This window comes from Pseudoliparis swirei, chromosome 12 (genome assembly GCF_029220125.1).
Source record: "Pseudoliparis swirei isolate HS2019 ecotype Mariana Trench chromosome 12, NWPU_hadal_v1, whole genome shotgun sequence".
Lineage (NCBI taxonomy): Eukaryota > Metazoa > Chordata > Actinopteri > Perciformes > Liparidae > Pseudoliparis > Pseudoliparis swirei.
In genome coordinates, this window is record NC_079399.1 from 970,620 (window position 1) to 981,176 (window position 10,557).

The window sequence follows — 10,557 nt, forward strand, 5'->3', positions numbered from 1 at the left end:
GTCCCTCTGGTCTCTAGTGGTCCCTCTGGTCTCTGGTCCCTCTGGTCCTCTAGTGGTCCCTCTGGTGGTCCTCTGGTCTCTAGTGGTCCTCTGTCTAGTGGTCCTCTGGTGGTCCCTCTGGTGGTCCCTCTGGTCTCTAGTGGTCCCTCTAGCCTCTAGTGGTCCCTCTAGTCTCTGGTCCTCTAGTCTCTAGTGGTCCTCTGGTGGTCCCTCTAGTCTCTAGTGGTCCTCTGGTCTCCTGGTCTCTGGTGGTCCTCTAGTCTGGTGGTCCCTCTGGTGGTCCCTCTAGCCTCTAGTGGTCCCTCTAGTCTCTAGTGGTCCCTCTAGCCTCTAGTGGTCCCTCTAGTCTCTAGTGGTCCCTCTAGCCTCTAGTGGTCCCTCTAGTGGTCCCTCTAGTCTCTAGTGGTCCCTCTAGTCTCTAGTGGTCCCTCTAGTCTCTAGTGGTCCCTCTAGTCTCTAGTGTCCCTCTAGTCTCTAGTGGTCCCTCTAGTGGTCCCTCTAGTGGTCCCTCTAGTCTCTAGTGGTCCCTCTAGTGGTCCCTCTAGTGGTCCCTCTAGTCTCTAGTGGTCCCTCTAGCCTCTAGTGGTCCCTCTAGTCTCTAGTGGTCCCTCTAGCCTCTAGTGGTCCCTCTAGTGGTCCCTCTAGTCTCTAGTGGTCCCTCTAGTGGTCCCTCTAGTGGTCCCTCTAGTGGTCCCTCTGGTCTCTGGTCCTCTAGTCTCTGGTCCCTCTAGTGGTCCCTCTAGTCTCTAGTGATCCCTCTAGTGGTCCCTCTAGTCTCTAGTGGTCCCTCTAGTCTCTAGTGGTCCCTCTAGCCTCTAGTGGTCCCTCTAGTCTCTAGTGTCCCTCTAGTCTCTAGTGGTCCCTCTAGTGGTCCCTCTAGTGGTCCCTCTAGTCTCTAGTGATTCCCTCTAGTCTCTAGTGGTCCCTCTAGTCTCTAGTGTCCCTCTAGTCTCTAGTGTCCCTCTAGTCTCTAGTGTCCCTCTAGTCTCTAGTGGTCCCTCTAGTGGTCCCTCTAGTGGTCCTCTAGTCTCTGGTGGTCCCTCTAGTGGTCCCTCTAGTCTCTAGTGGTCCCTCTAGTCTCTAGTGGTCCCTCTAGCCTCTAGTGGTCCCTCTAGTCTCTAGTGGTCCCTCTAGGTGGTCCCTCTAGTGGTCCCTGGTCTCTAGTGGTCCCTCTAGTCTCTAGTGGTCCCTCTAGCCTCTAGTGGTCCTCTAGCCTCTAGTGGTCCCTCTAGTCTCTAGTGGTCCCTCTAGTCTCTAGTGGTCCCTCTAGTGGTCCCTCTAGTCTCTAGTGGTCCCTCTAGTGGTCCCTCTAGTCTCTAGTGGTCCCTCTAGTGGTCCCTCTAGTGGTCCCTCTAGTCTCTAGTGGTCCCTCTAGTGGTCCCTCTAGTGGTCCCTCTAGTGGTCCCTCTAGTCTCTAGTGGTCCCTCTAGTCTCTAGTGTCCCTCTAGTCTCTAGTGGTCCCTCTAGTGGTCCCTCTAGTGGTCCCTCTAGTCTCTAGTGGTCCCTCTAGTGGTCCCTCTAGTCTCTAGTGGTCCCTCTAGCCTCTAGTGGTCCCTCTAGTCTCTAGTGGTCCCTCTAGTCTCTAGTGGTCCCTCTAGTCTCTAGTGGTCCCTCTAGTGGTCCCTCTAGTGGTCCCTCTAGTCTCTAGTGGTCCCTCTAGTCTCTAGTGGTCCCTCTAGTGGTCCCTCTAGCCTCTAGTGGTCCCTTTAGTCTCTAGTGGTCCCTCTAGTTGTCCCTCTAGTGGTCCCTCTAGTCTCTAGTGGTCCCTCTAGTGGTCCCTCTGGTCTCTGTGGTCCTCTAGTGGTCCTCCTGTCTCTAGTGGTCCCTCTGGTCTCTAGTGGTCCTCTGGTGGTCCCTCTAGTGGTCCTCTAGTGGTCCCTCTGGTGGTCCCTCTGGTCTCTAGTGGTCCCTCCTCTAGTGGTCCTCTAGTGGTCCCCTCTAGTGGTCCCTCTGGTCTCTAGTGGTCCTCTCTGGTCCCTCTAGTCTCTAGTGGTCCCTCTAGTCTCTAGTGGTCCCTCTAGCCTCTAGTGGTCCCTCTAGTCTCTAGTGGTCCCTCTAGTCTCTAGTGGTCCCTCTAGTCTCTAGTGGTCCCTCTAGTGGTCCCTCTAGTGGTCCCTCTAGTCTCTAGTGGTCCCTCTAGCCTCTAGTGGTCCCTCTAGTCTCTAGTGGTCCCTCTAGTGGTCCCTCTAGTCTCTAGTGGTCCCTCTAGTCTCTAGTGGTCCCTCTAGTGGTCCCTCTAGTCTCTAGTGGTCCCTCTAGTGGTCCCTCTAGTCTCTAGTGGTCCCTCTAGTGGTCCCTCTAGTCTCTAGTGGTCCCTCTAGTGGTCCCTCTAGTCTCTAGTGGTCCCTCTAGTCTCTAGTGGTCCCTCTAGTCTCTAGTGGTCCCTCTAGTGGTCCCTCTAGTCTCTAGTGGTCCCTCTAGTCTCTAGTGGTCCCTCTAGTCTCTAGTGGTCCCTCTAGCCTCTAGTGGTCCCTCTAGTGGTCCCTCTAGCCTCTAGTGGTCCCTCTAGTCTCTAGTGTCCCTCTAGTCTCTAGTGGTCCCTCTAGTGGTCCCTCTAGTGGTCCCTCTAGTCTCTAGTGATCCCTCTAGTGGTCCCTCTAGTCTCTAGTGGTCCCTCTAGTCTAGGTCCTCTCTGGTCCTCTAGTGGTCCCTCTAGTGGTCCCTCTAGTGGTCCCTCTAGTCTCTAGTGGTCCCTCTAGTCTCTAGTGGTCCCTCTAGCCTCTAGTGGTCCCTCTAGTCTCTAGTGTCCCTCTAGTCTCTAGTGGTCCTCTGGTCCCTCTGGTCCTCTAGTCTCTAGTGGTCCCTCTAGTGGTCCCTCTAGCCTCTAGTGGTCCCTCTAGTGGTCCCTCTAGTCTCTAGTGGTCCCTCTAGTCTCTAGTGGTCCCTCTAGTGGTCCCTCTAGTCTCTAGTGGTCCCTCTAGTCTCTAGTGGTCCCTCTAGTGGTCCCTCTAGTCTCTAGTGGTCCCTCTAGTCTCTAGTGTCCCTCTAGTCTCTAGTGGTCCCTCTAGTGGTCCCTCTAGTGGTCCCTCTAGTCTCTGGTCCCTCTAGTGGTCCCTCTAGGTGGTCCTCTAGTCTCTAGTGGTCCCTCTGGTCTCTGGTCCCTCTAGCCTCTGGTGGTCCCTCTAGGTCCTCTGGTCTCTGGTCCTCTAGTCTCTAGTGGTCCTCTGGTCCCTCTAGTGGTCCTCTGGTCTAGTGGTCCTCTAGTGGTCCTCTGGTCTCTAGTGGTCCCTCTGGTCTCTAGTGGTCCTCTAGTCTCAGTGTCCCTCTAGGTCCTCTGGTCCTCTAGTGGTCCCTCTGGTCTCTAGTGGTCCCTCTGGTCTCTAGTGGTCCTCTAGTCTCTAGTGTCCCTCTAGTCTCTAGTGGTCCCTCTAGTGGTCCCTCTAGTGGTCCCTCTAGTGGTCCCTCTGGTCTCTAGTGGTCCTCTAGTCTCTGGTCCCTCTGGTCTCTGGTCCCTCTCTGGTGGTCCTCTAGTCTCTGGTGGTCCCTCTAGTCTCTAGTGGTCCCTCTAGTGGTCCCTCTAGTCTCTGGTCCCTCTAGTCTCTGGTCTCTCTAGTCTGTGGTCCCTCTAGTCTCTAGTGTCCCTCTAGTCTCTAGTGGTCCCTCTAGTGGTCCCTCTAGTGGTCCCTCTAGTCTCTAGTGGTCCCTCTAGTCTCTAGTGGTCCCTCTAGTGGTCCCTCTAGTCTCTAGTGGTCCCTCTAGTCTCTAGTGGTCCCTCTAGTCTCTAGTGGTCCCTCTAGTGGTCCCTCTAGTCTCTAGTGGTCCCTCTAGCCTCTAGTGGTCCCTCTAGTGGTCCCTCTAGTCTCTAGTGGTCCCTCTGGTCCCTCTAGTGGTCCCTCTAGTCTCTAGTGGTCCCTCTAGTCTCTAGTGGTCCCTCTAGTCTCTAGTGGTCCCTCTAGTGGTCCCTCTAGCCTCTAGTGGTCCCTCTAGTCTCTAGTGGTCCCTCTAGTGGTCCCTCTAGTCTCTAGTGGTCCCTCTAGTGGTCCCTCTCTAGTGGTCCTCTGGTCTCTCTGGTGGTCCCTCTAGTCTCTAGTGGTCCCTCTAGTCTCTAGTGGTCCTCTAGTCTCTAGTGGTCCTCTAGTGGTCCTCTAGTCTCTAGTGGTCCTCTAGTCTCAGTGGTCCTCTAGTCTCTAGTGGTCCTCTGGTCTCTGGTGGTCCCTCTGGCCTCTAGTGGTCCCTCTGGTCTCTAGTGGTCCTCTAGTCTGGTGGTCCTCTAGTCTCAGTCTCTGGTCCCTCTGGTGGTCCTCTAGTCTCTAGTGGTCCCTCTAGTCTCTAGTGGTCCCTCTAGTGGTCCCTCTAGTGGTCCCTCTAGTGGTCCCTCTGGTCCCTCTAGTGGTCCTCTAGTGGTCCCTCTAGTGGTCCCTCTGGTCTCTAGTGGTCCCTCTGGTCCTCTAGTCTCAGTGGTCCCTCTAGTCTCTAGTGGTCCCTCTCTAGTGGTCCCTCTGTCTCTAGTGGTCCCTCTAGTGGTCCCTCTAGTGGTCTCGTGGTCCTCTAGTCTCTAGTGGTCCTCTAGTGGTCCCTCTGGTGGTCCCTCTAGTGGTCCCTCTAGTCTCTAGTGGTCCTCTAGTCTCTAGTGGTCCCTCTAGTATGTGGTCCCTCTAGTCTCTAGTGGTCCCTCTGGTGGTCCCTTCTGGTGGTCCCTCTAGTCTCAGTGGTCCTCTAGTGGTCCCTCTAGTCTCTAGTGGTCCCTCTAGTGGTCCCTCTAGTCTCTAGTGGTCCCTCTAGCCTCTAGTGGTCCCTCTAGTCTCTAGTGGTCCCTCTAGTCTCTAGTGGTCCCTCTAGTGGTCCCTCTAGTCTCTAGTGGTCCCTCTAGTCTCTAGTGGTCCCTCTAGCCTCTAGTGGTCCCTCTAGTCTGTGGTCCCTCTAGTCTCTGGTCCCTCTAGTCTCTGGTCCTCTAGTCTCTAGTGGTCCCTCTAGTGGTCCCTCTAGCCTCTAGTGGTCCCTCTAGTCTCTAGTGGTCCCTCTAGCCTCTAGTGGTCCCTCTAGTGGTCCCTCTAGTCTCTCCTCTAGTGGTCCCTCTAGTCTCTAGTGTCCCTCTAGTGGTCACTCTAGTCTCTAGTGGTCCTTCTAGTCTCTGGTCCCTCTAGTCTCTAGTGGTCCTCTAGTCTGTGGTCCTCTAGTGGTCCTCTATTTGGTCCCTCTAGTGGTCCCTCTGGCTGGTCCTCTAGTGGTCCCTCCCTCTAGTCCCTAGTGGTCCCTCTCAGTGGTCCCTCTAGGTCCCTCTAGTGTCCTCTGACAGTGGTCCCAATCATGTTCTGTGGTCCTCTGTGGTCCCTCTAGTGGTCCGAGGCCTCTGTGGTCCCCTGGACTGGTCAGAGCCTCTGGTCCATTGGTCCAGGTCTGTGTGTGTGTGTGTGTAGGTGTGTGTGTGTGTAGGTGTGTGTGTGTGTGTGTGTGTGTGTGTGTGTGTGTAGGTGTGTGTGTGTGTGTGTAGGTGTGTGTGTAGGTGTGTGTGTGTGTGTGTAGGTGTGTGTGTGTGTAGGTGTGTGTGTGTGTGTAGGTGTGTGTGTGTAGGTGTGTGTGTGTGTGTGTGTGTGTGTGTGTGTGTGTGTGTGTGTGTAGGTGTGTGTGTGTGTGTGTGTGTGTGTGTGTGTAGGTGTGTGTGTGTGTGTGTGTGTGTGTGTGTGTGTGTGTGTGTGTGTGTAGGTGTGTGTGTGTGTGTGTGTGTGTGTAGGTGTGTGTGTGTGTGTGTGTGTGTGTACCTGGGTGCATGTTGAGGCGAAGGTGTGTGACTCTGTGCTTGAAGTTGACCTTGAAGTAGTTGTGGCAGCAGTCTGAGTATCCAGGCTTCAGCTCCGACACACAGAGCAGTTCAGGCCACGCCTCCGAGCCCAGCTGTCAATCAAACAACACGTAGAGCGTCGTGAGACTCTAGAGGGAATGTAGAGCGTCATGAGACTCTAGACGTAGAGCGCCATGATACTCTAGAGGGAACGTAGAGCGCCATGAGACTCCAGCCGGAACGTAGAGCGCCATGAGACTCCAGAGGGAACATAGAGCGTCATGAGACTCTAGAGGGAACATAGAGCGCCATGAGACTCCAGAGGGAACATAGAGCCTCATGAGACTCTAGACGTAGAGCGCCATGAGACTCTAGAGGGAACGTAGAGCGCCATGAGACTCTAGAGGGAACATAGAGCGCCATGAGACTCCAGAGGGAACATAGAGCGTCATGAGACTCTCGAGGGAACGTAGAGCCTCATGAGACTCCAGAGAGAACGTAGAGCGTCATGAGACTCCAGAGGGAACGTAGAGCGCCATGAGACTCTAGAGGGAACATAGAGCGCCATGAGACTCCAGAGGGAACATAGAGCGTCATGAGACTCTAGACGGAACGTAGAGCGCCATGAGACTCCAGAGGGAACATAGAGCCTCATGAGACTCTCGAGGGAACGTAGAGCCTCATGAGACTCCAGAGAGAACGTAGAGCGTCATGAGACTCCAGAGGGAACGTAGAGCGCCATGAGACTCTAGAGGGAACATAGAGCGCCATGAGACTCCAGAGGGAACATAGAGCGTCATGAGACTCTAGACGTAGAGCGCCATGAGACTCTAGAGGGAACGTAGAGCGCCATGAGACTCCAGCCGGAATGTAGAGCGCCATGAGACTCCAGAGGGAACATAGAGCGTCATGAGACTCTAGAGGGAACATAGAGCGTCATGAGACTCTAGACGGAACGTAGAGCGCCATGAGACTCCAGAGGGAACATAGAGCCTCATGAGACTCTCGAGGGAACGTAGAGCCTCATGAGACTCCAGAGAGAACGTAGAGCGTCATGAGACTCCAGAGGGAACGTAGAGCGCCATGAGACTCCAGAGAGAACGTAGAGCGCCATGAGACTCCAGAGGGAACATAGAGTGTCATGAGACTCTAGCGGGAACGTAAAGCCTCATGAGACTCTAGACGGAACGTAGAGCGCCATGAGACTCCAGAGGGAACGTAGAGCGCCATGAGACTCTAGACATAGAGCACCATGAGACTCCAGAGGGAACGTAGAGCGCCATGAGACTCCAGACGGAACGTAGAGCGCCATGAGACTCTAGAGCAGGCCTATTCAACTAGCGGCCCGCGGGCCGGATACGGCCCGTTTGAGTTTAACTACGGCCCGCAAGACGGCCTGCAAATCAGTATAGCTTGGTAAGAAAAAATAAAACTGACGGACACGCCTCTTTTATACATTGAGACATCTAACCCAGAGCCATTGAGTTTCACTGTTGCCTCAACCAAACCTGTATGGTTACATCTTTATGTTACGCACCCGTGTTGGTTGCCGGTGTTACACCCCTACTGGTTTTCAAACCTACTGGTTTCCCTGCGCGTGCGTTGTGTTCTCTTCACGTCTGCAGCGGGGCTCTGTCTCGCTCACCAGATTCGTCACACATTCACAAACATATTGCTGGAGATCTTTAAGGCACCGTTCATATCCATTTCGGTGATTACGATTGTATAAGTGAGCAGCGCATCACAGCCACGGATGAAGAAATACATTTTCGAAAAAATAAAAATAAAAAGATCGCCCGACCTGGTTTCGATCCCTTTCACGCAAAAGGAGTCTGCACTCAAAGACACGCAGTCTGTGCGCTGCGCCACCAGATATTAGTTTCAGCTCAAGTAATTTATATATTGATGCATTAAGTCACATTTCTTATGTTTTCATGGGAACAGTTTGGTTTGGGATCTGAAACAACTGGTTACCTTGAGCGGATATTTACACTTTGAAACATGTTTATAGTGATGCTTGTTCGCAACACTTTTGCCACACAATACCGACGCATTTTCGTGTGTGACTGTTTACCTGTGGAAATATATATTACTGTTTTTCATTTTTAGCCATTATTTTATCAATATTCTGTGCGGCCCTCACACCCCCCGTGATTTTCTTATTCGGCCCACTTGCTACTGAAGTTGAATAGCCCTGCTCTAGAGGGAACGTAGAGCGCCATGAGACTCCAGACGGAACGTAGAGCGTCATGAGACTCCAGAGGGAACGTAGAGCGCCATGAGACTCTAGACGTAGAGCGTCATGGGTGGAAGCTCATGGCGGTTGGTATTCTTTGTGACTCATCACTCATCCGGTTACCGTGGCGACAGCAGCCAGCTGGGCGTCGGAGGCCGCCATGCCGGTCCGGTCTCCCTGCAGCGTGAAGCACGGCGGTTCCTCTGGGAGAACCGCTCTGTTAGTCAGGTTCTCCTCGTGGACTCCACGCCCCATGTGGGGGACCAGAGGACCCCCAGCTGGGGTCTACCAGAGGACCCCCAGCTGAGGTCTACCAGAGGACCCCCAAGTCTTTGATGTTGTGCATCTTTTAACAAGCTAACGGGTCCTTCTGGTGAGGATGTAGAACGTGAGGATGTAGAACGTGATGATGTAGAAGGTGAGGATGTAGAACGTGATGATGTAGAACGTGATGATGTAGAACGTGAGGATGTAGAACGTGATGATGTAGAACGTGATGATGTAGAAGGTGAGGATGTAGAACGTGAGGATGTAGAACGTGATGATGTAGAACGTGAGGATGTAGAATGCGAGGATGTAGAAGGTGAGGATGTAGAACGTGAGGATGTAGAAGGTGATGATGTAGAACATGATGATGTAGAACGTGATGATGTAGAACGTGAGGATGGAGAACATGAGGATGTAGAACGTGATGATGTAGAACGTGAGGATGTAGAAGGTGAGGATGTAGAACGTGATGATGTAGAACGTGATGATGTGAGGATGTAGGTGAGGATGTAGAACGTGATGATGTAGAACGTGAGGATGTAGAAGGTGATGATGTAGAACGTGATGATGTAGAAGGTGAGGATGTAGAACGTGATGATATAGAACGTGATGATGTAGAACGTGAGGATGTAGAACATGAGGATGTAGAACGTGATGATGTAGAACGTGAGGATGTAGAACGTGATGATGTAGAACGTGATGATGTAGAAGGTGAGGATGTAGAACATGAGGATGTAGAAGGTGAGGATGTAGAACATGATGATGTAGAACGTGAGGATGTAGAACGTGATGATGTAGAAGGTGAGGATGTAGAACGTGAGGATGTAGAACGTGATGATGTAGAACGTGATGATGTAGAAGGTGAGGATGTAGAACATGAGGATGTAGAAGGTGAGGATGTAGAACGTGATGATGTAGAACGTGAGGATGTAGAACGTGAGGATGTAGAAGGTGATGATGTAGAACGTGATGATGTAGAAGGTGATGATATATAACGTGAGGATGTAGAACGTGATGATGTAGAACGTGATGATGTAGAAGGTGAGGATGTAGAACATGAGGATGTAGAACGTGAGGATGTAGAACGTGATGATGTAGAACGTGATGATGTAGAAAGTGAGGATGTAGAACATGAGGATGTAGAAGGTGAGGATGTAGAACATGATGATGTAGAACGTGATGATGTAGAACGTGAGGATGTAGAACATGAGGATGTAGAACGTGATGATGTAGAACGTGATGATGTAGAACGTGAGGATGTAGAACATGAGGATGTAGAACGTGATGATGTAGAACGTGATGATGTAGAAGGTGAGGATGTAGAACGTGAGGATGTAGAACGTGATGATGTAGAACGTGATGATGTAGAAAGTGAGGATGTAGAACATGAGGATGTAGAAGGTGAGGATGTAGAACATGATGATGTAGAACGTGATGATGTAGAACGTGAGGATGTAGAACATGAGGATGTAGAACGTGATGATGTAGAACGTGATGATGTAGAACGTGAGGATGTAGAAGGTGAGGATGTAGAACGTGAGGATGTAGAAGGTGAGGATGTAGAACATGAGGATGTAGAAGGTGAGGATGTAGAATGTGATGATGTAGAACGTGAGGATGTAGAAGGTGAGGATGTAGAACGTGAGGATGTAGAAGGTGAGGATGTAGAAGGTGAGGATGTAGAACGTGAGGATGTAGAAGGTGAGGATGTAGAAGGTGAGGATGTAGAACGTGAGGATGTAGAAGGTGAGGATGTAGAAGGTGAGGATGTAGAATGTGAGGATGTAGAACATGAGGATGTAGAAGGTGAGGTGTGAGCTAGCTGGTACCCAGACAGCCGGCCTGGACGGAGACGCAGGGCGAGTGGTTCCCGGTGAAGAAGGACGAGTCCACATCGAGGCCCTGGACCAGACCCGGGACCCCCAGCTGGACCAGGCACCAGTCGTGACCTCCACAGACATAAAGGAGCACAAAGAGAAGTATCCCTGAGACATGTTTATATCTTATTATGTTACACATTTAGTTTGAGGACTTTGAGAGTTGGAGACTAACTTCATATTTTATACTTTCATTATTTAAATGTATGTAAAACAATTCTGTAATGACTGAGGACTATGATTTTATTATTATATGTGTGTACTGTGAGCACAGCCGAGTCTGAATACTGGAACATTAAATGCCGTATTATGTTATTGTGTATTTTGAACTATTCTTTAAATTATTATTAGGATTAATGATAATGATGAATTGTTATATTTACTTATTCTCACCTTTATAGTTGATATACTATCTGATACTGTTCATACTTCTTATTGAATATAAAATAATAAGAAAA

At 51.4% G+C, this 10,557-nt stretch overlaps 1 protein-coding gene across 1 annotated transcript; it reads right to left on the reverse strand.

The window, feature by feature from the left end:
* Positions 1-5,813: 5,813 nt before the first annotated feature.
* On the reverse strand, positions 5,814-10,117 carry LOC130202975 (uncharacterized). Its single transcript, XM_056428873.1, has 2 exons — positions 8,079-10,117; positions 5,814-5,832 (listed from the first exon to the last, which is right to left on the reverse strand). The coding sequence occupies exon 1, from the start codon at positions 10,115-10,117 to the stop codon at positions 8,180-8,182; it is 1,938 nt and encodes a 645-aa protein (XP_056284848.1). The 3' UTR covers positions 5,814-5,832; positions 8,079-8,179.
* Positions 10,118-10,557: the final 440 nt, after the last annotated feature.

Excerpts from the sequence above, each read along its gene's own strand:
- LOC130202975 (XM_056428873.1), bottom strand. The coding sequence starts at position 10,117 with ATGTGGACTCGTCCTTCTTCACCGGGAACCACTCGCCCTGCGTCTCCG.